General features: G+C 67.4%; 3 protein-coding genes across 4 annotated transcripts; 2 read left to right on the forward strand and 1 right to left on the reverse strand.

Moving 5' to 3' along the window:
* Positions 1-655: 655 nt before the first annotated feature.
* On the forward strand, positions 656-10,362 carry PPP1R9B (protein phosphatase 1 regulatory subunit 9B). The gene is made up of 10 exons (XM_074562033.1): positions 656-2,261; positions 5,198-5,330; positions 5,456-5,576; positions 5,752-5,856; positions 6,270-6,405; positions 6,555-6,707; positions 6,814-6,867; positions 7,067-7,296; positions 7,930-8,026; positions 9,360-10,362. Exons 1-10 carry the CDS (start codon positions 969-971, stop codon positions 9,411-9,413), a joined length of 2,376 nt encoding a protein of 791 aa, XP_074418134.1. The 5' UTR covers positions 656-968; the 3' UTR covers positions 9,414-10,362.
* A 1,305-nt stretch (positions 10,363-11,667) lies between these two features.
* Positions 11,668-18,183, forward strand: SAMD14 (sterile alpha motif domain containing 14). 2 transcript variants are annotated; one of them, XM_074562038.1, is made up of 10 exons: positions 11,668-11,981; positions 12,953-13,004; positions 14,537-14,694; positions 15,022-15,121; positions 15,216-15,303; positions 15,722-15,796; positions 15,875-16,031; positions 16,492-16,605; positions 16,695-16,850; positions 17,518-18,183. In XM_074562038.1, exons 2-10 carry the CDS (start codon positions 12,965-12,967, stop codon positions 17,668-17,670), a joined length of 1,041 nt encoding a protein of 346 aa, XP_074418139.1. In that variant the 5' UTR covers positions 11,668-11,981; positions 12,953-12,964; the 3' UTR covers positions 17,671-18,183. The 2 variants fall into 2 exon arrangements, with proteins under 2 accessions (XP_074418139.1, XP_074418138.1); XM_074562037.1 differs by having other exon boundaries at positions 11,848-11,981; positions 14,558-14,694.
* Positions 18,184-18,489: 306 nt separating this feature from the next.
* PDK2 (pyruvate dehydrogenase kinase 2) lies at positions 18,490-25,682 on the reverse strand. Its single transcript, XM_074562063.1, has 11 exons — positions 25,493-25,682; positions 23,734-23,875; positions 22,505-22,576; positions 22,044-22,228; positions 21,091-21,180; positions 20,689-20,766; positions 20,491-20,567; positions 20,308-20,406; positions 20,076-20,183; positions 19,345-19,458; positions 18,490-19,248 (listed from the first exon to the last, which is right to left on the reverse strand). Exons 1-11 carry the CDS (start codon positions 25,608-25,610, stop codon positions 19,108-19,110), a joined length of 1,224 nt encoding a protein of 407 aa, XP_074418164.1. The 5' UTR covers positions 25,611-25,682; the 3' UTR covers positions 18,490-19,107.
* Positions 25,683-26,016: the final 334 nt, after the last annotated feature.

The raw sequence follows: 26,016 nt of genomic DNA on the forward strand, positions 1-26,016 counted from the left end.
GCAAAGGGAGAGGAGCGTGGGGACATGGGGACAGAGCTGGGAGGACAGACAGGATGGGGGGATGTGGGTACAAACTGGGGGGGATATGGGGCAGAAGGGGGGGATACAGGGATAGAATGGGGGGACATGGGTACAAAATTAGGGGGAAATGGGTACAAAAGTAGGGGGACATGGGGACAGGACGGGGGGACACGGGTACAAAATTAGGGGGATATGGGGACAGCATGGGGGATGTGGGGGCAGATGCAGGGGACAGCGGTACAAAACTGGGGGGACAGGGACAGCTATGAGGGGACATAGGGACCAGCCTGGGGGCCGAAATGGGGGGTGGGGGAGTAGAGGGACAGAAGGAGACATGTACGGTGTGGGACAGAGCTGGAGGGGGGACGTGGGTACAGAGCTGGGGGGGATGTGGGGACAGAGCTGGGGGGGGGGCAGCAACACCGTAGAAGCCGGGGGACACGCACGGCACAGCACAGATGCTGCGGGGGGGGGGGGGGCACATGCCACAGGGAGGGGACCCCGTGCGGGTGTGGGGCGTCTGTGCGGCGGGCGGGGGGTCTCGGGGGGGTTCCCCCCATCGGCGGGCGGCGAGGCCGAAGCGGGGCGGCGAGGAAGAGGAAGAGCGAGCGCGCCGCTAAGACCCAGAGGGCTCTGCGGGCAGCGGGGCGGGCAGATCGCAGGCAGCAGCGGCTCCATCACCAGCCACAGAGAAAGGGGAAGAGGAGGAGAAGGGAGGAAGGAAGAAGGGCTGGGGTGGAGGGGGCCCCCCGGGATGGACATGGCCTGACCGAGCCCCGCAGCCCCCCCGCGGGCCGGTGCAGGTGTGCCGGCGGCGGCCCCCCACCCCGCTGCGGGCGGCATCCCCCTCCCCATGCCGCTGTAGCCGGCGAGGGGCCGCGGCGGCGGCGGCGGTGGCGGCGGCGGCGGCGGCGGCGGGCGATGCGGAGCGGAGGCCCGGTGGCGGCATGTTGAGGACGGAGGCAGGCGGCGGGGCGGCCGCCGGCGGGGGGTCCCCCTCCGGCGGGGCGACGGGCGGCGGGGGGCTGCGGAGCGCGTCCCCCCACCGGAACGCCTACGAGGCCACCATCCAGGCCCTGGCACCCACAAAGGAGGCCGACGGCGAAGACGGCAAGAAAAGCCGGGGTAAGAAGTATGGCTCCAACGTTCACCGTATCAAGAACATGTTCCTGCAGATGGGGACGGCGCCCGGCCCCGAGGGCGCCTGCGACCTGGCCAAGGCCAAGGAGAAGCCCGTCCGTCTCTCCTTGCCCCGGGCCGGTAGCCTCAGCGAGAGCATGGACCAGGGCAACCTTCTCAAGCTGGGCACCAGCGTCTCGGAGAGGGTCAGTCGCTTCGACTCCAAACCCGACAAACCCTTCTCCAAGCTGCAGGAGACCCGTAAGATCTTCGAGAGGAGCCCGCAGGAGAAGGCCACCACCACCAAGCTCTTGCTACGTAAGGAACGAGCCGGTTTCCAGGACCGTAAGCTGGACGTGGTGGTGAGGTTCAATGGCAGCACCGAGTCCTTGGACAAGCTGGACACCGAAGCCGTCTCGCCCACTGTCAGCCAGCTCAGCGCCGTCTTCGAGAAGGCCGACCTCCGTAACAACCTCCATAAGGCGCCAGGGCGAGCGGGAGGGCCACTCAACGCCAAGGTGGTGGGCAAGCGACCTCGGGTCTTCTTGCCAAGCCCTGAGGCCGGACGGTCAGGTGATGGCCACGCTGCCCCGGCACGAGCCAAGCCACTGGAGGAGGACAAGACAGCGGGGAAGACCAGCCGGCCGGCGGAGAAGGAGACAGCCACCCCACGGGTGCAGGAGGTCTGCAAGATCAAGCCGGTGGAGGTGGAGGAGAGTGGCGAGGCCGAGGAGGAAGAGGAGGAGGGAACAACAGCAGCAGGTGAACCCGTGCCCGCACCCCAACCGGCCAAGGCGGCCGAGGGTCTGGCACCCACTGCACCCCGGCTGGATGGGGGCTTGGGGCTGGCCACGGGCGAGGAGGATGTCAAGGGCGAGCGGGCAGAGGAGGGCGATGGCTACGAGGAGGCCAAGAAGGAGGACTTCTCCGAGGCGGACCTGGTGGACATAAGTGCCTACAGCGGGCTCGGGGAGGACTCGGGGGGCAGCGGGCTGGAAGAGGAGGAGGAGGCCGAAGGGCTGTACGAGCCCGAGTCGGGTTGCGTGGAGATCCCCGGGCTCTCCGAGGAAGAGGAGCCCGTCCCCAACCGCAAGATTCAGTTCAGCACGGCCCCCATCCAGGTGAGATGGTCTGGGGATGAGGGGGACAGCTGGGGGTGGCAGGGGGACACCCTGGGGTAGGGGGCAGCTGGGGATGGGGAGATACCCCAAGGTGAGGAGCACCCCAGGGTGGGGGGCACCCCAGGGTGGGGTATATGTTCCCCACCCAAACAACCCCTTTTGGGTGTGCTGCGGACAGTGATGTGGGGTGGGGGGTTGTGCCCCCCAGCCATGGGGCATGGCACCCCACTTGGCCATGCCCTTGCGTTGAGGGGAGGAGGGCGGCCACCTGGGCCTGGCTAACGAGCCGGTTAACGAAGGGCCCTGCCCTGGCGTAGCCTGGGCTCCCCCTGCCAGCGAGGGACCACCCTGGGGTCGATGTGATGGGGAAAAGTGGCACTGGGACTCGCTGGGGTGGCCATCCACAGCACCCAGTGCCAACCCACTGCCGTGCCTGGGACAGGCCAGGAGCCACCCCCATATTTTGGGTGGGGATACCCAAAATATCCGGGTATGGGGTGCTGGGTGCGGCAGCCACGCCGCCACCCTCAGCCCTTGGTCCCCGGGGGATCCCTCAGTGCCAGGGCTTCTCCTGAACCGGGGGTCCCCGAGGATGAAGCGGCGTTGGGGTGGGTATTTACCCCTGCCATGGGCCCAGCCCGGCGCCCAGGACCGTTTCGGGAAGTGGAGGAAGGGGAAGTGTCTCAGCGGCATGGCCAGGAGGGGGGACAGCATCCCCCGTGTCCCCCCAGTTCTCTGTCGGGGATGCCGGCTGGGGTCGGGGTCCCCATCTGGGATGCTCCCCCAGTGATGGGGGCAGGGGAAGAAGGGGCCATGCAGCTATTTTGGGGTGTTCTCTCCCGCTTGAATCCCCCCCGACCGGAGGAGCAGCGATTGCTTTGTGCCGGAGCTGGGTTATTTTTAGAGCCCCGGCCTATATTCTGGCTCTGAGTCAGAGCGGGTGGGTGGCCCCACCTGGGATGGGGGGACGGAGGGACAGGGACCACCTTGGCCCGGGCAGGGGACAACGGTGTGCTGGGTGGCTGCATGCTGGGGGGGGCCTTGGTCCTGTGGGAACTGGCCAAGCCGGCCCTGGGAAGGATGTCCCCCCACCCATGGATGGGCGGTCAGGCTTTTTGGGGTGCTCCCCCAGCACTGCCTTCAGCCTCTCGCTTTTACCCACGTCCCACCGCAGGGTGATGGTGGGGGTCCCGTACGCAGGTGGGGAAGGGGCCCAGGTGTCTGGGAGCTCCAGCTTCCCCCCCATGCACTTGCAGGGGTATGGGTGACGCTGAGCCCCCCAAACCCACTGTGGTGGTTGGGGCTGGGAGCACTGGGGACCCCCCCCCAGCCCCAGCATGGCCCCCAAAGCGGGCAACCTGCACCCAGTGATGGGGGCACACACTGCCAGCCCCGTCCCCTGGGTCTGTGCTGGCTCCGGCTGCTTCTCCCTTGGAAGCCAATCCAGACCCCCACCATGTCCCAACCCCCCCAGGACGTGAGGGCAGGGGTGGGGGGCACAGTGGGGTGAGCCAGGACGTGTGCCTGCAGCTGTGGGCTCGGGTGCCCACCGTGCATATGGGGGGACAGAGGCATGTCCCCTGCCCCGCTTGTCCCCGGCACCCCTGGGTGCCACCCAGGTGGGTCCTGCCCGTCCGTGGTGTCACCGGGCTTTGTGCGATGGCCCTTGACACTCATCCCTAATACCCTTTGTGGCCAGGCTTTAACCCTGCCGCGTTATCCCTAATCCACTCGCCCCGGCAGCAGCGCCGGGCCGGGGCCCCTCCGGGGACATCTGCCGTGCTCAGCGCCTGGCCAGCCTGTCCCCACCCGGAGAGGGGTGCTGGCAGCTTCCCGGCGTGCAGGGATGTGGCACCCCACTCCCTTTAGCGCCAGGCTGGGGACATTGTCCTTGTGGCACATCCGACCTCAGCCAGGGCCACCACAGTGCCCAGCATGGGGACGCCAAGCCCCTCCTGAGCTGCCGGCCCCCATTGAACCAGGTGTGGGAGGGTTTAGGGGTGCCCCACGATGGGGGTCAGTGTCCCCAGGGACTTACGATGTTAGAGGCCCATACGTGTGTCCCCAACCCATCCCCATCCCCTCTCCCTTGGGACCGAGGGTGGCTGATCCCTCCTCGGTGCCCAAGCTCAAGCATCCTACAAGTGACACCGATGGGGAGAGACGGGCATGGGGAGGATGGAGACCTGGTGGTGGGGGTGGTCTGTGGACCCCCAAGGTCCGCAGAATCCCTGGTGCTCCCTGTGCCCAGGCATCCCTCCAGATGGAGGTGGAGGTTGATCCTGCTGGGTGGAAACCCGGGGGAATAAACCAACCCCAAACTTATGGTGGGATTTATCTCTCCTGGGTGCAATGGTGGGTTTGGGTCCGTGGGGTCCGGGCTCGCCCATGGAGGTGCCCAGGCAGGGGGTGAGGTGCAGGGATGGGCAGAGGAGGTGAGGTCCATCCATCCAGTCCTGTACACTTTCTTCCACCCACCCACCCATCTATCCTTCCTTCCTTCCTTCCTTCCTTCCTTCCTTCCTTCCTTCCTTCCTTCCTTCCTTCCTTCCTTCCTTCCTTCCTTCCTTCCTTCCTTCCTTCCTTCCTTCCTACCATCCATCTGTCCATCTGCTGTTCCATCCATCCACCCCTTTGTCCATCTCTCTGTCCATCCATCCATGTGGCACAGGGCATGACACCATCTCTGCTCCCAGGGCCACCCCAAACCCTCTGTGCTTCCTCAAACCTCCCCTCACTCCATGACACGACTTGAGGGGGGATTCTCCAGTGTCTCGTAGCCTCAGTAACACCCCCTGATGCCCCTGCCCGGGGCTCCCCTCACCTGAGGATGCCCCCTCGGCCACGGGTGCTGCTGGTGCCGGGGTGGTGGGTGGCTGCAGCGTTTTCCTACCCCATCCTGCTGCCCCACTGAGCAGCTCCCTCCGTCCCGGCAGGTCTTCAGCACTTACTCCAATGAAGACTACGACCGCCGCAATGAAGACGTCGACCCCATGGCTGCGTCGGCCGAGTATGAGCTGGAGAAGAGGGTGGAGCGGCTCGACCTCTTCCCCGTAGAGCTGGAGAAAGGTGGGTCCTCACCCCATCCTGCAGCCTGGGGCCCCTGCGGCACCCTGGGGACAGGTTGGAGGTGACTCCATTGGTGTTGGTAGGGTGCTGCCACCCTGCTAGGACATGGCGCGCTCTCTCCACAGACTCCGAAGGGCTGGGGATCAGCATCATCGGCATGGGCGCGGGGGCCGACATGGGGCTGGAGAAGCTGGGCATCTTCGTCAAGACGGTGACGGAGGGGGGCGCTGCCCACCGGGATGGCAGGTAAGGGCTGCCCGGCCCGAAACACCCGCCTGGGTCCCCGCTGCCACTCACCTGCGGCTTGGGTGGTGGTGGAGGAGCTGGTGTGGGGGCAGAAGCGCCAGATGTTCCCTGGGGTGGGAGATGCCGGGGAGGTGGGCAAGGGGTGGCCCTGCTGTGACGGTCCCCTTGTCCCCAGGATCCAGGTGAACGACCTCATCGTGGAGGTGGACGGCACCAGCCTGGTGGGGGTGACGCAGAGCTTCGCCGCCTCCGTCCTCAGGAACACCAAGGGCCGTGTCCGGTAGGGCCTGGGACTGGGGGGGTTTGGGGGGCTGGGAGACCCCCACGGCCCGTGATGGGCCCCCTGAGGCACCCTGCCCCATAGCCTGTCCCCAGAGCACCCCAGCTCCCAGGCTAGGCTGTCCTCTGCCCCAAAACAGCCCTGCCCCCCTAGTCCCCATGCCCTCTGCCTGCCCTGTGCCACCCTAGTGCCCCCTTGCCCCCCAGAATGCCCCCTCAGCAGCCCAGGATCCCCCTAAACCCCCGACTCATCCACTGGCCCCATTATGTCCCCCCCACAAATTTGCCACTCCCAGGAGCACCGCCTGTCCCAGCAGGGATGTTCCCCTGGCTGTGCCACCGGGGCGTCCCCCACCCCAGGCCCCCCATGGCCAAAGCTCCCTGTCCCCAGCTGAGTCCCCGCCATCCCCGCAGGTTCCTCATCGGGCGGGAGAAGCCGGGGGAGCAGAGCGAGGTGGCCCAGCTGATCCAGCAGACGCTGGAGCAGGAGAGGTGGCAGCGGGAGATGATCGAGCAGCGCTACACCCAGTACACCGAGGATGACGAGGAGGTGAGGGGGGACAGCACCCACCCAGGAGGGGACGGACATGGTCCCCCCAGCCGATATGGGGCCGGTGACTCAGTTTCCCCTGGTGGGATGGGGTGGAGGTGCCAAGCTGGGGACCACCATGTGCCAACGCGGCTTCGTGCCCTCCGCAGACGGGTGAATACGCCACGGACGAGGAGGAGGAGATGAGCCCCATGTTCCCCAGCGGCGAGATGGCCATTGAAGTGTTCGAGCTGGCCGAGAACGAGGACACGCTCTCCCCTGTGGAGATGGACCCCGAAAAGCTGGTGCACAAGTTCAAGGAGGTGAGGAGGGGACGGGGGGTGCCCGGGGAGCGTGCCCGAGCGTGGCAGCCTGTGTGCCCGCCTGGGGATGTGCCCGCCCCGTGCGAACACCCGGCTCCTCTCGCAGCTCCAGATCAAGCACGCCGTCACCGAGGCCGAGATCCAGCAGCTGAAGAGGAAGGTGAGCGGGTGCCCCGGCCCCATGCGGGCGGGAAGGACCTCCCTCCATCTCCCCAGCCCCCATGGATCTCCATCTCCCCCATGCCCTCCTAGCTCCCCACATCTCCCCCCCAGACCCCTCACCATGCCATGCCGAGCCATGTCATGCCGTGAGCGGTCCTGGCTGTGCCGTGCCATGCCCTGACCCCGCTGTCCCCCAGCTGCAGTGCCTGGAGCAGGAGAAGGCGCGCTGGCGGGCCGAGAAGGCCCAGCTGGAGCAGAGCGTGGAGGAGAACAAGGAGCGGATGGAGAAGCTGGAGGGGTACTGGATGGAGGCGCAGAACCTCTGCCAGGCCGTGGACGAGCACCTCAAGGAGACGCAGGCCCAGTACCAGACCCTGGAGCGCAAGTACAGCAAGGCCAAGAGGCTCATCAAGGAGTACCAGCAAAAGTGAGGGCAGCGCCGTGCCCTGGGCACCGATCCTCCCCCGGGCACGAGCATCCCCCTGGGCATGGACCCATCCCTGGGCACCAACCTGGGGCCCCTCACTGAACCATCCCCTGGGTGTGGACCATCCCCTTGGCATGGACCCACTTGTGGGGCACCAACCCCTTCATGGGCACCCTTTGTCCCTGGGCACAGACCATCCTCTGGGCAGAAGCCCATCCCTGAGACACCAAATCCTTCTTGGGCACCTTCATCCCCTGGGCAGGGACCATCCCTTGGGCAGGGACCTTCCCCTCGACATGGACCCATCCCTGGGGCACCAGATCCTTCCTGGCCATCTCACATTCCTGGCCAGAGACCTTTCCGTGGGAAGGGACCACCCCTGGGTATGGACCATCCTCTGGGCAGGGACATTCACCTGGGCACAGACCTTTCCCTGGGCATGAAGCATCCCTTGGGCAAGGACCATCCCCTTGATGTTGACCCATCCCTGGGGTACCAGTTTCTTCCTGGGCATCCCTTATTCCTGGGCATGGACCATCCCCTGGGAGATCCCCAGACACCACCACCCCACTGAGCACGGTCCCCCTGGTGCTGGGTGGGGGGTGACGTGCACCCACGCGCTGGTCCCTGCAGGGAGATCGAGTTCCTGAAGAAGGAGACGGCGCAGCGGCGGGTGCTGGAGGAGTCGGAGCTGGCACACAAGGAGGAGATGGAGAAGCTGCAGGAGAAGGTGGGCACTGGGCGCCGGGACGCAGGCTGCCCCTGAGCCCCGCGGGCAACGGCCGGCCCTGGCTTCGGCCCCGCCGTCGCCCGGCCCCGCTCCACCACGTCGCTCCCGCCACACCGCCGTCGCGGCCCATGGCTTCCCAATCGCCGCTGGATCCCAGGATGGATCGCAGCAGATCTGCTCGGGTGCCGGCTCGCGCCAGCCACTGGATCCCACGCCGGGCGGTAGCGGAGCTGCGCGGGGCGCTGGCTCCCCTCTGGACTGAGCTCCGGCTGCTGGATCCCACAACGGATCACGGCGGGGATCTGCTTTGGGCGCCGGCTCCCACTGGATTGTGCTTCCGCCACCGTGCCCCGCACCGTGATCGCAGGGGATCTGCTCGGGTGCTGGCGCACGCCCGATCCGCCTCCGGGCACTGGATCCCACACTGGATTGCAGTGGATCTGCCAAGGGTTTGGGTCACAGTGGATCCTGCTTCAGGGTCCGACATCCCATAATGGATCCAAAGGAGATCTTCTTGGGCGCTGGATCCCAGGCGGTTTGGGTGGGATCCCCCGGTGGTTCCCGGTAGATCGGCACAAGGCGCGGGGTGACACTCGATCCTCTGCTGGGAGCTGGATCCCGTGCTGGTCATGCTGGATCCCACAACAGCTCACGCTGGATTCCATGCTAGCGACACTGGATTCCCGCCCCCCCCAGTAGCGGGGGGCAGAGCTGTGCTGGGTCATAGCAGATCCTCCGCAGGGTCACTGGATCCTCTGGGATCCCCCAGCGCTGAGGAGGCTGCTGTGGGTCGCAGCGGGGGGGCTGGCACCCACCCGGCTGGGGGGCACCAGGGGGGTCCCCTGGCACCCAGCAGAGCAACCCCCCACCTGCCCCCCCCTTATGACCTCCTCCGTCACCCCCAAATTGTCCCCCGGCATCCCACAGAGACTCACCCCCCGCCTGCCTGCAGCCCCCCAGCCTGTCCCTGTGCCCCCCCCATCCTTGTTTCCCCCCATCTCTCTGCCTCCAGCCCCACACTGGCCCTCCAGTACCTTCCTCCTGCCCACGCTGCCCCCCTGCCCCGTCCCCCTGTGTCTCCCCACCAGCACCCCCACGTCCTGCCCCCTTTGTCCTGTTTCACCCCCCTCAGTCCAGTCCCCCCATCCCGGTGTTCCCGTCCCCATATCCCCATCCCTGTATCCTCATCCAGTCTCTCCCAGCCCTGTCGCCCCCCCGCCACGTGTTTGCCCCCATGTCCCTGTGTCCCCACACCCTGTCCCTGTGTCCCCCACCCATCCCCACGCCCCCTGGTCCCCCCCGGCTGAGACCTCTCCCCTTTGCTGTTTTTCAGATCTCCGAACTGGAGGCCAAGCTGCAGACTTTGAAAAATTCCAACCCGACTTAAACCACCCTCAAACCGCAGCGATTTTGGGGGGGGGCCCTCTACCCCCCCCAGCCCTGTCCTCCCCACACACCCCCACACACCCCTTCCCCACCGGGGAGGAGGCGAGACCCCCGCCAAGGCCTCCTGGTGCCCCCCACTTCCCTCCCCCGGGGGCACAGACAGCGGGGGGGGGGCTGCGGTGCGTCTCGGGGGGTTCCGGGGGGGGCGGACACCCCGCGTTCGTGTCTGTGTCCAGTGTGAGTCTCGTGGTGACGTGATGGATAGATCGGGGGGGGGCACGGCCCCCCCCAGGACTCCCCCCCTCCCCAAACGCACCCTCCCCTCGACATGACACCCCCCCCCCTCCGACACAGAGCTGGTACCCCGGTTGGACGCTGGGGGGGGGGGCAGGCAGAAATGCCCTCCCCCCCTAAATGTGAGCCATACTGGGGAGCAAAGGGAGGGGGGGTTACGCTGGAAGCTCCCCCACCCCCAGCTCCTCCTCTTGGGACTCTCCTGGACCACCGGCCTGGAGGGGGCCAGTTGCCTTTGGGCCCCCCCGCGGACTTGATCCCGGCGCTGCAGCGAGGTACCCCCCCCTCGGGTTCGGTGCCTGGGACACCATGGACATTCGTCGTGGAGGGGGGACCCCAAGTGCCCCCCCCCCCCCCCGCGCCCTCTCCCCCTAGTGTCACCACCACCGGGCAGGAGGGACCCCCTCAGCCTTTGCCAACCCCTGCAGTGGGCATGGGGGGGGGCAGTGGCCCCACCGTGGCCTCCTGGGGATGTGGGGGCTGCCCGACACCCCGCTGTGGGGGCACGGCCAGGGGGGTGCCCCCCAGCACCTGCCACTGCCCTCCTCGAGCCCAGGGCTTTCGCCTTCCCTGGGCAGGAGTGGGGGGACACGCGGGGGTCCCTCTCCAGGGTGGGGGCGATGCTCTCACCCGCCTCCCCAACTGTAAATACACCCCCCCCACACCTCACCCCCCCCCAATAAATCACAGTATTTCTCTGGGGCTGGGACACCCCCCACCACTGGCCAACCCCAGCCGGGTCGGGGGGGCCCCACCCCCTCGGCCCAGGGGGAACCCCTTTAAGTTTTGTTTCTATTTTGCGCCCCCCCCCCGCCCCCCTCCCCCCGAAGTACCGAGTCTCCGACAGTAACTGGATGTGGGGGCAACTGGGAGCCAGAGCTGGTTATACTGGGAGGGGGAGGAGGGGGGCTCGCGGGGGTGGGGGGAACAGGGAGGGGGGGTCCGACTGGATTGGAGCCACTTGGGGGTGGGGGGGTGGGGGAAGTATTTAAGGGGGGGGGCGGGGAGCGAGAGCCCCGGGGGGGTGCTGGGGTTATTTAATCTCACACGTATACCTGTGGGTGTATATACTATATATATATGTACGTATGTATGTACTGGTCCTCGTTTTGTAACGCAGCGTCCCCGCGTCCCGCCATCCCCATAAACACCGCCTCAGCCTCCACCACCGCATCCTTTCCCGGACGGCGGGGCCGACTGGGGGCACTGGGGGACTGGGGGGCACTGGGAGGAGTGGGAAGGATTGGGGGCATTGGAAGGAGTGGGAAGGCTGGGGCGCGGGGCCGGGGGGGGCACTGGGAAGATTGGCAACGATTGGGGCACGCTGAGAGGAACGGTGAGGCCTGAGGGACGCTGGGAGGAGTGGGAAGGACCAGGGGGGCACTGGGAAGGACTGGGGGCACTGGGAGGAGTGGGAAGGACCGGGGGGGCACTGGGAAGGACTGGGAGCACTGGGAGGCGTGGGAAGCACTGGGGGGGCACTGGGAAGGACTGGGGGGACACTGGGAAGGACTGGGAGCACTGGGAGGTGTGGGAAGGACTGGGGGGGCACTGTGAAGGACTGGGAGCACTGGGAGGCGTGGGAAGGACTCGGGGCACTGGGAAGGACTGGGAGCACTGGGAGGAGTGGGAAGGACCGGGGGGACACTGGGAAGGACTGGGAGCACTGGGAGGCGTGGGAAGCACTGGGGGGGCACCGGAAAGGACTAGGGGCACTGGGAGGCGTGGGAAGCACTGGGGGGGCACTGGGAAGGACTGGGGGGACACTGTGAAGGACTGGGAGCACTGGGAGGCATGGGAAGGACTGGGGGCACTGGGAAGGACTGGGGGGGCACTGGGAGGCCAGCGCATCCACGGGGCTATGGGAGGGCTGGGGGAGGCAGAGCGTGTGTGGGGGGGTGCGTGTGCAGGGGGGGAGGAGGGGGGCGCAGGGGGGTGTACGGACGCCGTGTCCGCGCCCCGCCGTGTCCGTCGCCCCCCGTGTCCGCGCCCCCCCGCGCCCCCGGCGCTGTCCGTTCAGCACCGCCACCCGCCGCCGGCACCGGCCGGGCCGAACGGAGCCGGGCGGGGCGGGGCGGCGGTTCCCGGCCCCCCACCCCCCCCCGGCCGCTTCCGGGTTCCTGTCCCCCCCCCCACGCGGCCCCCGGCCCGGCGGGGCGGCCCCGCTCCGCACCGCCCTCGGCCCGGCCCGGCCCGGCTCGGCTCCCCGGCGCTTCCCCGGCGCCCTCGGCCCGGCCCGGCGGCGGGAGTCGCCCAGGATGCCCGAGGAGGGCGGGTGAGTCGGCGGGGGGGGGACACCAGGGCGTAACCCCCGGGCGGCCCATCCCGCGGTACAGCATCCCCGGTACAACCCCCCACCCCCTGTACATCCCCACCCGCCGTACAGCCCCACCCCCGGTACATCATCCCTGGTACGACCCCCCCCTCCTCCGGTACAGCATCCCCGGTACAACCCCATCCCCGGTACAACCCCATCCCCGGTACAACCCCCCATCCCCGGTACAACCCCCACCCCCGGTACATCCCCACCCGCCGTACAGCCCCACCCCCGGTACATCATCCCTGGTACGACCCTCCCCCTCCTCCGGTACAGCATCCCCGGTACAACCCCATCCCCCAGTACAACCCCCTCACTCCCGGTACAGCATCCCGGGTACAGCCAGCCGCCGCCCCCCCCCACCCCGCCCCACGACGGTGCTGTCCCCTCCCGGTAAGGTCCCCGTTCCCGGCACTATCTCCCCCCCAGCCCAGCCCCCTCCCGGACCCCCCCGGACCTCGCTGGCCCCGGTTCCCTGGGGGGAGGGAGGGGCTGGGGAGGGAGCTGGGCTCGGATCTGCCGCCCCCCCCGCCCAGAGACCCCTGAACCCGGGGTGGGGGTGGGTGGGATTTAACCCCTTCCCGGCTGCCCTGCAAAGAGCGTTCCCAGTAGCCCCCCCAGCCTCCTCTTCCCACACCGCCCCCCCACACCCCCGGGGAGAAGGGGGGGCTGACCCCCTCCAACTGGGGCAGATATCTGCTGTGTCCTGCTCCCCCCCCAAGTCCCTGCTGTTCTCCCCCCCAGCGCTGCAAGGTTGAGGGCATGGGGACACTGGGATCAGCAGGAGGGCGGGGGGGGGGGGGGGGAACATCCCCTTCCCACCCCCACTTGCAGAGGGTCTGGGTGCATTGGGGTCTGGGTTCCCTTCCTCCTCCCCCTCACCCCCCAGCACAGGGTCCCCCCTCCCTGACTGTCCCCTCTATCCCCAGCTCTGTCCCACCATGTCGATTTCCAAACTGCAGGATGTGGATGAGGTCTTCGGTGAGTCCCCGGGGGCCCACGGGGCACAGAGACACCCATGGGTGCTGCCCCCCTGGGTCCCCACCCGCCCTCAGTGTCCTCCTGCCTGCTAGAGGCGAGGGGGCGGCACCCCAGAGCTGGGCTTGGGGACAACATGTGCTAGGGGACAACATGTGCTAGGGGACAAAGGGATAGGCATGGGGCATACAGCCACCTGCAGAGGGACACATGTGGGGCAGGGGACATGGTGTCACGGGGACGTGCATGGGGCACAGGTATACGGGTATGGGAACATGTATGGGGCAGGGGACACAGGGACACATATAGGGCACACAGGCATGTGGATGTGGGCACACAGAGGGTGACAGGGACATGGGGACACGGCCCAGAGCCACTCCTTGGGCTGGGGTTGGGGTGCAGGAGGCCACAGCCGGGCAGGGACATGGGGGTGGTCCTGACCAGGCCCTGGGCAAAGCTTCCTCCCCCCCCCAGGGGATGGGGTCGCTCTGTCCTCGGGGACACCGCACTGCTCCTCTCCCCGTGCCGGGACAGCTCTTTGAACACTTCTCTCTGTCCCTCTGTCCCCTCACCCCCCTGGGGTGCCCCATCCACCCACGTCCCCAACGCTCCCCTCTCCTCGTCCCCCTCTCCCATCTCCACCGGGATCCCCTGCCCGTCCTTCAACTCTGCTGCCCTGTCCCTGTGCTCCGCTGTCCCTCTGTCCCCTCTCAATGGGGCTGGCCTTCTCCTCCTGACCATCCATCCACCTCTCCCATCCCCTTCTCCTTGTCCCTAACTGGCCATTTCTCCCTCCATCCGTCTTCCTGTCCTTGCCCATCCATCTGTCCCTCCACCTCCTCTACTTGGCCTTATCCCTTCTTCTCCCTCTCCCTGTCCATCTGTCCACTCCCCTGTCTCCTTTTCCCTACCTGTGTACGTGTCCATTCATCCATCCATCTGCCCCATCTTCCCTCTCCCTACCTGTCCATACGTCCTTCCATCCCTCCCTTGCATCTCCTTGTCCCTACCTCTCCATTTGTCCATCCATCTTCTTCCCCCCGTCCCCATCCATCCCCATCTCCTTGTCCCTGCCCATCCATATGTCCACTCTGTCTGCTTTTCCTTACCTGTCTGTTCATCCATCCGTCCATCTATCCGTATCTTATCTGTCCATCTTCCCTTCCATCCCTGCATCTCTCCCTCACATCTCCTTGTCCCTACCTATCCGTTTGTCCATCCATCCCCATCTTCCTTCTCCCTACCTGTCTGTCCATCCCTCCTTTCCTCCCTACATGTCCATCTGTCCTTCCAACCATCCCTCCCTCGCATCTCCTTGTCCCTACCTCTCCATTCGTCCATCTGTCTCCTTCTCCCTGTCTCCATCCCTCCATCCATCTCTTCCTTCTCCCTACCCATCCGTCCGTCCGTCCCTCCCTCCCTCACTCCCCATCTTCCTTCTCCCTACCTGTCTGTCCATCCATCCCTCCCCATCCGTTTGTCCCCCCTGTCCGTCTCTCTCTCTCTCTCTGCCCCGGTCTCTCTTTCACCCCCAGATTTTACCGCTGTGGTTCCAGAGACGCCGCGCCTGGACAGTAGCCTGCAGAAGGCCCGTGCCCGGCTCCTAGCCAAGGGCCGCCGCCACCGGCCCTCCCGCTCCCGCCTGCGAGACAGCGCCAGCTCCACCGAAGGCGATGAGGGGCCCGAGGCGGCGGTGAGCCCCGGGGGGGCCGCAGGGGCTGGGGGGGCTCCACGGACCCAAGGGAAGGGTTTGGGGGGACCCCTCGGCTGGGGTAGGGAGGGGATAGGGGGACACCCTGGGGCGGGGGGGGGGGAGGAGCTACAGGGGTTTGACCCCCCCACCATGCCACGTGCCCCCCAGGGAGCGGAGGGCGATGGCGGCCCCCCAGCCCCCTCACCCTTCTCCTGCAGCACCGAGTTCTCCTTTGAGGTGGGGGCGGTGAGGCGGGCCCTGGGGGACCCCCTGGCCCCCTCGGCCCCCCTCAGCCACTACCGACCCCTCACCAACGCCTCGTCCCAGGAGGGGCTGGTGGGCACCCCCTCGCCCAAGTCCTGCCACAGCTCCGACAGCTCGCCCGGCTTCGCCCGCTGCGACACCCGGCCCCAGCGGCACAGTGAAGGTGAGCCCCCCCCCCCCCCGACCCCCCAGGGCACGCAGGGACCCTGACACACGTGCAGGGGGCAGTCGGTGACACCCCTGTCCTCGTCCTGCAGATGACAGCCGGGACATGAGCCCCCCCGAGCCAGCCAGCCCCACTGTGGGGCTTGATAAGAAAACACGGAGGAAGTTCTTGGATTTGGGGTGAGACCCGGCCCTTGGGGGGCGTGAATGGGAGGGAGGGGGGATGGATGGACAAACGGATGGAGAGGTGCATTGGAAAGATGTAGGAATAGATGGAGATATCTAGAGGGATGGAAAGGTGGAGGGATGCAGGAATGGAGGGAGGGAGGTGCAGATGGAGGGATGGATGCAGAGATGGAGGAGGGATGCAGGGATGGATGGAGAGATGGAGGAAGGATGTGTGGATGGAGGGAGGGATGGACAGAGGGATGCAGGGACGGAGGGAGAGAATTCTGGCGGGAGGGAGGGATGCAGAGATGGAGGTGTCTCTGAGGATGGATGGGTGGATGGAGGCAAGGCTGAGGGCTGTGGAGGTGGTGGGAGGGGTACGACCATCAGGACACCCCGCTCCCCACCGACCCATCTCCCTCCCACCCAGGGTGACCCTGCGCCGGGTGTCCTCCAGCAAGGGTCGGAAGGAGAAGGGCAGCAACCGCCTGTCCATGGGCAGCAGGTGAGGGACCCCCCGTCCAGGGCAGGGAGGGCGCTGCAGCGGGACAGCCCGGGGGCCCTAACGCGCCTCTGTCCCCAGGGAGGTGGCAGAGGGTCCTGGACGCCCCTCGGGGTCCCCATTCCTGCCCTTCTCTTGGTTCTCGGACGGCGCGAGGGGCTCGGCCTCCCCCGGCTCCGCCTCGCCCGCCGGCTCCCCCCGGCACGAGGGGCTCAGCCCCGCCAAATCCGCCTCCCAGGTCAGTGCCCAGAACAGGGGGCTGCCGGCCCCGGGGGGTGGGTGGCATTAGGGGAGGGTATGGGAGCCCTATAGGGACAGGGTGCTGCAGGAAAGGAGGGTGGTGGTCCTATGGGTTATTGTCCCTTGGGTTTGGTTGGCTATGGGGACAGGGGACAAAGCCCCATAGAATGAAGATAGCTATGGGGAAGGGGACCAAAGCTCTACAGAATCAAGACAGCTATAGGGGAGGGGGTCAAACCCTACAGAGTCAAGAAGCTATGCAGGGGGTTCAAAGACCCATAGGGTTGGGCAACTAGAGGGAGAGGGATCAAAGCCCCACAAGGGTCAAGACAGCTTTAGAGGGGATCAAAGCCCCACAGGGTCTGGCAGCCCGATAGGGAGGACAGCTATAGGGGGGAGGATGGCTATAGGGAGCTGGCTATAGGCCAGCCCTGCCCTCGCCCCTCCTGCTGCCCCAGGACTCGACGCTGAGTGAGGACTCCCCACCACCCAGCGCCAGCCCGCGCCTGCCTGGCCCCACCGCCACCAAGTGCTCCTATCCCTACCACACCCTGTCACAGTCCTCGGACGAGGTGAGCCCCACGGGGGGTGCAAGGTCAGTTCCCCCCCTGCCCCGGGTGCTATGGGGATCCCCCATTAACACCCAGGCCCCTGTGCCTAGTTTCTGGATGAGCCCCCTGGCACGGCTGCGGACTGGACGTGCCATCAGGTGGGACAGTGGCTGGAGAGCCTCAACCTGGAGCAGTACGTGGAGGAGTTCTCGGCCCATGGCGTCGATGGTCCACGGCTGCTGCACCTCGATGGTGCCAAGCTCAAGGTATGGGGCTGGGGGGGCTATTCTGCTGGGGTGCAGGGCGGCCCAGGTACCCCCACAGGCTCAGTTTGCAGGGCAAGAGGTTCTAAGTACCCCAAACGGGGTGCTCCATGGGGTATGAGGTCTGGGTGGGTTCTAGGTATCCCAACAGGGTTCTCCATGTGACAGCTCTAGGAGGGTTCTAAGTATTCCAATGGTCTCATCACAGGACAACAGGCTCTAGGTACTCCAAGAGGGAGCTCTATGGGGTAGGAGGTCTGGGAGGGTTCTAGGTACCCCAATGGTCTCATCAGAGGACAACAGGCTCTAGGCACCCCAATGGGCTGCTCCATGGGGCAGACGCAGGGATGTTCTAAGTACCCCGATAGGCTCGTCACAGGGTACCTAAAACCTCTTGTCCTAATTGTCTGCTCCATGGGGCAGGAGGTGGGGGGGAGGTTCCAGGTATCCCAGTGCATGAGTCAACGAGGCAGACGGAAGGTTCTAGGTACCCCAACGGGCTGGTGCACAGGGGTGTAGGTACCTCAGCAGGATGATCCTGAGGACAGGCAGCGCAGGGGGGGCTCCAGATACCCCAAGGGGCTGGTCCATCAGGCAGGGGGGTGCCGGCGCCCCGTGGCCATGGGGAGGGCAGTGTGGTCCTGCTGCCAGCGCCCGGCTGTGCCGGCAGGCGCTGGGGGTGGGCAGCTCGCAGGACCGCGCCATGCTGAAGCGGAAGCTGAAGGAGCTGAGCCTGGCCGTGGAGAAGGAGCGCAAGGCCCAGGAGAAGGCGAAGCAGCGAGAGAAGCAGAAGAAGAAGGACCAGGAGCAGCGGCGGAGTTAAGGGGGGGGCTGGGAGCACCCCTGCACCCCCTCTCCACCCACACCCAGGCATCCCGGGGGGCACCCGGCTTCGGCACAGGACACACCGCCACGGCCAAGGGACAGCGGTGCCAGGCTGAGACGAGCATGGAGTGGCACAAGTCCCCCCCCTCCTCCAGCCACCCCCTCCCCGCCTGCACCCCTCCACTCCATGGGCACAGTCTGGGCCCCACCATGGGCCCCTTTTTCCGGATGCAAACGGCACATTGGACTCCCCCCCCCCCCCCCCACCCACCCTGTCCTGTCACCCCCCCAACCCTGGGGGGGTCACAGCCACCCCCCTCAGCCACCCCCGGCACGGTGCGGCACCAGCCGAGGACAGTGCATGGCCTGAATTCCCCCCCCAAGACACGCACACCCCCCCAAGTCGAGGTGTGGGGAGTGAATGCTGACCCCCCCCCCCAAGCCCTGAACACAGTGCCCCGGGGGACGCCCCAGGAAATAAAAGGGTATCAAGGGCCAGTGCAAACCAGCGTAACCAGTGTGAGCGTGACTGGGAGCAGGCTGGGGGACAACAAGGGGTGGGGGGAGCTTGGTGCCAGGCTGGGGGGGCAACCGGAGTCAGGGCACAGAGCATGGCTCCTGCCCAGGACCTGCGTCCCCAGGTGCCACCCTGTGACTGCGCCCAGGGTGGTGCGACACAGCGGCCTCCTCCCAAGCCCGGGTGGTCCCAGGGTGGGTAAACTGAGGCATGGCGAGGCAGGGGGGGGCAGTGACCCGCGTTGGGGGGAGAATACAAAGAGGGGGCTTTCCCAAGACACTAAAACTTCATGCCAGCAGCTCAGTCAACATCCAATTTACTGACAGCGGGGGGTCTGCGGGAGGTTCGCGGGGGGGTCAGATCACGTGTAGGGAACCCACCCCAGGGGCGGTGCAGGGGGTGCGGGGGTCGGGGTGGGGGAACACGCAGGTGAGAACAGCTCAGTAGTGCAATACCAGGGATGGTGCAGGGAGCTGGCAGGGGGGGCTCGGGACTGGTCCCCCCACCCTGTCAGGGCTGGAGGGGCAGGGAGGTGCTACTGGTCATACTGGGGAAGGACCAGTCCCCTGCTGCCCCTGGGGTGCACCCCCCCAGGGTGGGTGCCAAGGCTGGGGGGACGCAACAGGGGCTCCACCCCCTCCACGCTGCTCCAACGCCACCCCCAGCTACGTACCTAAGTGCCACCAAGGCGGGGGGGGTGCTGGGACCCCATACCCGGCTGGGACCCCCCCACCCCACATTTCACACGCTTCCCGGTGAGCCCGAACAGCCGCGGCGGCGGCGGGAGGCAGAACCGGGATGCTAAAACACCACGCCGGCATAAAACACCACCCTGGGGTGATGGGGGACACCCCGGGGGGAGTCCCAGGGGCTATCGACAGCCTGGAGGGGGCAGCGAGCCCCCGGGGAGGGGGGGCCCTAGGGGACGCGGTAAGTGGAGGTGTTCTTGGGCTCGGTGCTGGGGACGCACCAGTCGCCCGCCTCCTGGCTGGCCTGGTAGTGCCGCCACGCCGACTTGTTGTAGACCGGCAATCGCTCCACCGAGTCCGTGGAAAGAGCCTGCGGGAGACACGGGGGGGCTGGGGAGGGCCCTGCGCCCCCCCACCCCCCACCCAGAGGCCATGGACCCCCCCTAACCGGGGGGGAAAGACCCACCTTTAGGTAGATGACGGCGTCGGTGCCGAAGCCCTCCATGGAGAAGAGCTGCAAGTCCCCCTGGAAGTACTTGGCGTAGAGGCGGGAGATGGGCAAGCCGTAGCCAAAGCCGGCCTGGGGCGGGGGGGGAAGATGGGGGGGGTCCCCAGTGCTGGGGTCAGCACCCCCAGGGGACACCAAGCCTCCCCGCACCACCCCAAGTAGCGCCACACGCACCCACGAGCCTCCAAGTGCCACCTCCAGGGGTCACCACACCACTCTCAAACCTCCCCAGGCACACCCAAACGTCCCCACACCACCCCAAAGTGTCCCCATGTCACACCCAAGTGTCCCCATGCCGCTCCCAGGCATGTGCAGGCCACTCCTAGGCACCCCGAAACACCCCCATCCCACCCCCAGGCACTCCCATCCCTAAGCTGCCCCTAAGTGTCCCCAAAAGTCTCCACGCCAAGCCCAACCCCCCCTGTGCCACCCCCAAAGCACCCCTAACCACTCCAGCCACCCTGAAATGTCCCCACACCACACCCAGGCACTCCCAGAATGTCCCCAAACGTCCCCATGCCAAGCCCAAACCTTCCCGTGCCACCCCCAATGCCACCCTGAAATGTCCCCAGGCCACCCCCAGGCACCCTGGAATGTCCCCAGGCCACCCCCAGCCGCAGACCTGCACCTGTCCCCCACCCCCCAGGGCCGTGCGGGGTCCCCGTGGCACCCACCATAGGGGCACCTACCAGGGGGGCCCCGCCGGCGCCCAGCTGTGGGGTGGGAGCGGTGGAGTACATGTAGCTGAAAAGACGCTCGATCTTCCGCAGGGGGACGCCCATGCCCCGGTCACTCATCTGCAAGATGTGTGGGGGGGTGACAACCCCACTTCCGAACTGCCCCCGCCCCCCCCCCAACTAAGAACCCCCCAAGCTGGGCTTGGGGACCCCTCCGGGATGGAGCTGGTGGTCCCTTACACACCTTGATGGAGAGGTCCTCCTGGCCCAGGGCCACCATCACCTTGATGGCCGGCAGGCGCGGGCTGTTCTCGTGGCTCTCCACGGTGGCTCGCATGGCGTTCTGCGGGCACGGAGGCAGCTGCGGTTTAGGGGACCCCCCCCCCCCAACCTCCCTCCTGCCCCCTCCACCCCAGGCTGGGGTTACCTTGAAGAGCTCAAAGAGCATGTGGTAGAGGTGCGAGGGCACGTAGACGATGCTGATGGGCTGCTGGGAGTTGCTCGCTGCAGGGAGGAAGAGAGTGTCCGTCAGCATCGTCATCCTCCCCAACGCCCCACGAGCCGCCCAAGAATTCCCGCGCCCCCCACTCCGCCATAGGGACACCCCCCCACAGCCTGGCCTCACCGTTCACCTCCTCAATCTCCAGGTCGGGCGAGGACATGTAGTACTTGTCACACAGGAGCTTGGCCATGTTGTAGGCATCTGGGAGGGGGAGGCAGAGGGGTCAGCATCCCCAGCACGAAGGTGAGGGGAGGATTTGGGACCCCCTTTCCCCCACCCCCTCCAACTATTTTCCATTCCTACAGATCCAGGAAGATTTTGGGGTCTTCTGAAGTGACCCCAAAGTACAGGGGACCGCAGACATCTTGGCTGAGGCCCACCAAAACTCACGACACAAATGGCTCCCGAACAACCAGATCCTGGGGTCGGGCGGAAGACTGGGGGGAACCTTCAACTGCCCACCTCCGCCCTCCCCTCCCCATTCGTGCCCCCCGTGGGGGTGGGACCCCCTCGGTCCCCACGGACCTCTCACCACGTTGGCCACGCTGCAGTGGGGGTCGATGCTCCCGATGTGCTTGGGGTGCGCAGGGTTGGTGCTGCCGTCAAAGAGCAGCGCTGGGGAGGGGAACGGGGGGGACGGTGAGCAATAGGGACCTCACCCCAGCCCCAGAGACACCCAGGGCCACCCCCACGGCCCCCCACCCCAGGCTGTGCCCAAGGCTGGGCTTAGTGCCCCTCCCTGGGCTAGGGGGGAAGGGACATACGGGGACAGGGACATGCACAGGGGCAGGACCAGGGGGGCACCTGAGGGCAGGAAGGTGCCTGGAGCAGGCAGAGCATGGGGGGGTGCTGAGGCTGGGGGGGACGCCTGGCGCTGGCAGGGCTGTGGGGGGAGCTCAGGGCTGGGATGTGCCCGGGGGCCAACTGGGGCTGGTGAGGCTGCTCGGGGCAGGAGCCCTGGGGCTGGGGGGGACACTCGGGGCAGGATCCCTGGGGATGGAGAGGACACTTGGGGCAGGGGGGGGACATGTGGGGCAGGGGGATGCTTGGGGCAGGATCCCTGGGACTGGGGGCCACGCTCCTGAGGGGTGTGGGGGGATGCCCAGGGCTGGTGGGGACACTTGGGGCAGGGGGTGCTGGGGCAGGGGACACCCCCAGGGGTGCCCAGGGCTGGTGGGGACACGCTGGGCAGGGGGTGCCGGGGCAAGGGACACCCCCAGGGATGCTCAGGGCTGGTGGGGACACGCGGGGCAGGGGGTGCCGGGGCAGGGGACACCCCCAGGGATGCCCAGGGCTGGTGGGGACACGCGGGGCAGGGGGTGCCGGGGCAGGGGACACCCCCAGGGATGCCCAGGGCTGGTGGGGACACGGGGGGCAGGGGGTGCCGGGGCAGGGGACACCCCCAGGGATGCTCAGGGCTGGTGGGGACACGCGGGGCAGGGGGTGCCAGCGCAGGGTTCCCCCCCGGGGCCGCTCACTGTGCTGGTTGATGAGCATGCGGATGGAGATGCGGCTCAGGTAGAAGCGGTCGAGGAAGTACTGGATGTTCTGGTTGGAGACGGGGTCGTCCCCGTAGGCCTCCTTGTACTCGATGACGCCCTGCGCCATGGTGGGCACCACGTCGTTGTGCCGGTTGCGGATGGTGACCAGGGCGTCCGTGAACCTGGGGAGGGGAAGGGGATGGGGCCGGGGGACACCCGGTCCGGGCAGAGCCCCGAGCCAGGCCGGGTTTCCCCAGGAGCTGGTGGCACTGAGGAAAACCCGGAGCAGAGTCTGGTGGCACCAGGACGCTCAGGGCACAGCGGGGTGGGGAGGGCAGTTTGGGGTCGACGTGGGGTGCAGGTGACACCAACTCCCACCAGTGCGAGTCAGGGAGGAGGTGACACCCCAGGATTGGGGACAAGGGGTGTCATGGACAGGCTGTCACCCCCCAACTTACTGCCCGAGGGTGGCCTGGTCCTCAGGGTCCCTGTCGAGGAACTCCATGATGTCCAGCAGGCTCTGGACGTACCTGGGGAAGGAGCCGGTCACCCCCGACCCGGTGTCCCCCCCAGAGAGAAGGGGACACCCCAGGGGGCGCAGGGTGCCCTGGGGCAGGGAGAGGGGCTCAGCATCCCCTCAACCAGGACCTCCCCCCCCAAAAGCTGCTGCCCCATGAAACCACACTGTGCCTGGGGGGGGGGCAAGCTTGTCCCATCGCCCTGCTGGCATGGTGGCCCTTGGGGACACGTGGGGACAGCAGCCCCTCCGAAGGGGTGGGGAGCATGAGGGTCACTGTGATCTGGGGTGGCCCCCCCCTGCCCCGAGGGCTGTGGGAAGGTGGCACGGCCGGGTCCTGCCGCCCGCGGTGCTGGCAGGGGCTGGGGACACTGCACAAACAACACGTCACGTGGTGGCACTGGGAGAAGGTTCACGCTGCCCGCGCTGGCAGGGGGACAGCGCTTAAAGGGACACCCAGACCCCCCCCGAGGACACAGACCCCCCAGCCACCAGGGCTGGCTTGGCCCTTTCAGGGGGGCAGGACATGGGGGTGGCACTGGTGACCCCCCGGGTGGCTGGGGACACCCTGCTGGCATGGGGGTCTCCCCAAAGGGCCTGTAGCTCTTGTCACCCAAGGGCATGGCACGGCACCAGCTGGGTGGCCCTGCCAGCCAGCCATCCATCCCTGTCCCGCCCTGCCCCCCCGCCCCCGGCAGCTCCCTCCGGACCTGCTGGGGAAGACAGTCGGTGGCAGCGGTGGGACGCGTGGTGGTGTTGGGACCTGTGGTGACAGCGGGACCCCCCCTGAGCAACGGCGGTGGGAGGAGTCACGGTGGCAATGGGAGATGTGCAGGTGACAGCGGTGGGACCCACAGTGGCACCCAGGCAGATGACAGCAGTGTGAACCCTCTGGGTGACAACGGTGGGACCTGCGGGAGTGGGACCCCTGGCAGCAGGACCCGTGGTGGCAGCAGGACCCGTGGTGGCAGCAGGACCCGTTCAAATGCTACTGGTGGGACCCCCCTGAGCTACAACAGTGGGACACCCATGAACAACAGTGGGACCTGTGGTGGCAGCAAGACCCACACAAGTAGCAGCGGTGGGACCCCCACGAGCTACAATGGCGGGACCCTCATCAGCAGGACCCGTGGTGGCAGTGCCCCCCCCCCCAGGCCGCCCCAGTCTCACCAGCTCTGGACCAGCTGGACGGAGGGGGTGTGCAGGACGCGGTCGGGCAGCAGGTTGATCTCCTTCATGATGTTGGAGAGGCGGACGGGCAGCTCCTGGCGCAGGAAGGCGAAGGAGGTCTTCTCACAGGCATTGCTGGAGCCTGACGGGGGGGTGACACGGGCTGAGCCCCCGCTCGACACCCCCAGCCTCAGGGCTGGCTTTGCTCCTGCTCCTCTGCTGGTGGGCACTGGGGTATACTGGGGGGACTGGAGCGGAGCAGGAGGCAGCGGGTCCCCCAGGACACTGGAGGGGCTGGGGGCGGGGGGGCAAGGCTCAGCCTGGTGGGAGAACAGGGTGGGTTCCCAGTACAGCCCAGTACAGCCCAGACTGGGGCTGGAAGCCCCCCGGGGGCGACTCGGATGGGAGAAGGACCCGGGCCACCATCAGAGCTGGGGACACCCAAACCAGACCCTCAGCCCGGTGGCACCGGGGTGGGGGCTGCCTCTGCCACGGGGACGCACCGAGGTGTCCCCGGGACGATGTCCCCAGCCAGGAGCGGTGTCCGGCGAGGTGCGGGGGGGAGAGCTGCCCCCGAACCCCTGGAGGGGCACATCCCTGGGGACAAGGGACAGGGGATGGAGCCCAAACGTGAAGAGGACTCGAGGGGGGGCCTGGTGCTGGTGGGATGGGGCAGAACCAGGGTGGGGGCGGGCAGGGGACCCCCAGGGCGCAGCCGCCAGCCTTGACCTGGGATGGCACAGTGGGGACACGGGTAAATATAGCAGTGACATTAAAACCGCTGCAGAGGGGGGACACACGGGGGGGCCGGGACAGGTGACAGCGATGGGTGGGGGGATCTCCACCTCCCTGGGGTATTTACCCGGGCTGTCTGCCCGGGGGGGGACCTGTGCCACCCACCCTGGGGGTGCTGGGGGGCCAGGCGGGTATTTACCCAGCTGGGGGGGACCAGGGGGTGCAGGGAACACCCGGATGGGGGGTCCCACGCACGAGGTTATGTACCCGGAGGGGGCAGGAGGTACCCCACACGTGGTTATTTACCCGGGGGGGGAGAAGATACCCCACGGGGGGGGTATTTACCTGGGGTGTATTTATGCAGAGGGACAAGGGGGGGGATATCCACCCAGCTGTTCTCCAGGGGGGTACTTACCCAAGTCGTTACTTGCCCACGGGGGGGGTGACACCCCCCCGTGAGTGGTTATAGGGGGAGGCAGAGGGGAATTCCCCCCCCAGCAGGTGCATTTGAAGAGTCCATGTTCCCAGTCCCAGTTATTTACCCAGGAGCGGGGATTTCCCGGGGGGGGGGGGGTGTGGGGGGTGTGTGTGTGTGGGCGGTGCGAGAAATTTACCCGGGCCAGGGAACACCTGGGGGGTAACATCCCCCCCCCCCGAAAGTAATAACCGGGTAATTTTGGGGGGGTTATAGTTACCCAGGCCCAGACACCCACTAGAGCAGGGCCCTCCCCGAGGGCGGCCCCCACCGCCCCCCCTCCCCACCCGGGTATTTATTTACGGCGGGTGGTGTGTGGGGGGGCGTATTTCCCGGGGGGGGGGGTGGTGCGTACTTCCCGGGGGCGGGGGGGGGATGTACACGGAGGTCCCTCCCCGGAGCACCACCCCCAAACGGAGTATCTATCGTATACCGGGGGGTGGGTGTACTTCCCCGCACCGGGTGTATTCCGGGAGGAAGGGGGGGGGATGTCTCCCCCCGGGGTACCCACCCGGTGGAGCTGAGGGGGGGTCGGGGGGGGCTGTTTACCGAAGTCCAGGAACTGCTTCATGGAGAGCGGCGACGGCGAGAACTTGCTGAAGTGCTCGATGTAGGTGGGGACGCCGGCCAGCGCCGCCCGCTTGCCCAGCCACCGCAGCAGCCGCATGGCGACCCCCGCCCGGCCCCGCGCCCCCGGCCCGGCCGCGCCCCGCCCCCGCCGCGCCGCGCGCAAACAACCCGCCCCGCCGCCAATCAGCGCCCGCCCTGCCGCCGGCCCCGCCCCGCCCCGCCACAACCCCGCCCCTCGCCTTGGCCCCGCCCCTCGTGTCCAGGAGGCCACGCCCCCCCGCTGTAACCCCTTCGCGCCCGGAGCCGACCCGCCGCTTAAGCCCTTATGGCCCGGGACGCCCCGATAGCCCTTCCCGGGGGGGCTGAGCCCTCCCCGCCCCCGGCATCGCCCCCCATACCTCTGGGTTACTAGCCCCCAGTATCCCCGGGATCCCTGGGACATTTTCTCCCCCAATACCCCTGCCCGCCCCCCCCACCCCCGCACTCCTTTCTGCCCAGGGTAT

This window comes from Larus michahellis, chromosome 18, assembly GCF_964199755.1.
Source record: "Larus michahellis chromosome 18, bLarMic1.1, whole genome shotgun sequence".
Lineage (NCBI taxonomy): Eukaryota > Metazoa > Chordata > Aves > Charadriiformes > Laridae > Larus > Larus michahellis.

Bases quoted from the DNA above. Each gene is read 5' to 3' on its own strand.
- PPP1R9B (XM_074562033.1), top strand. From the start codon at position 969: ATGTTGAGGACGGAGGCAGGCGGCGGGGCGGCCGCCGGCGGGGGGTCC. The intron at 5,331-5,455 runs GTGGGTCCTCAC...CTCTCTCCACAG, and splicing joins CCCCGTAGAGCTGGAGAAAG to ACTCCGAAGGGCTGGGGATC. The intron at 5,857-6,269 runs GTAGGGCCTGGG...CCATCCCCGCAG, and splicing joins AACACCAAGGGCCGTGTCCG to GTTCCTCATCGGGCGGGAGA.
- PDK2 (XM_074562063.1), bottom strand. From the start codon at position 25,610: ATGCGGCTGCTGCGGTGGCTGGGCAAGCGGGCGGCGCTGGCCGGCGTC. The intron at 22,577-23,733 runs GTGAGACTGGGG...CTCCTTCCCCAG, and splicing joins GTCCAGCTGGTCCAGAGCTG to GTACGTCCAGAGCCTGCTGG. The intron at 20,568-20,688 runs GTGAGGCCAGGC...TCCTCCCTGCAG, and splicing joins GGAGATTGAGGAGGTGAACG to CGAGCAACTCCCAGCAGCCC.
- SAMD14 (XM_074562038.1), top strand. From the start codon at position 12,965: ATGTCGATTTCCAAACTGCAGGATGTGGATGAGGTCTTCG. The intron at 13,005-14,536 runs GTGAGTCCCCGG...TTTCACCCCCAG, and splicing joins GGATGTGGATGAGGTCTTCG to ATTTTACCGCTGTGGTTCCA. The intron at 15,122-15,215 runs GTGAGCCCCCCC...CTCGTCCTGCAG, and splicing joins GCCCCAGCGGCACAGTGAAG to ATGACAGCCGGGACATGAGC.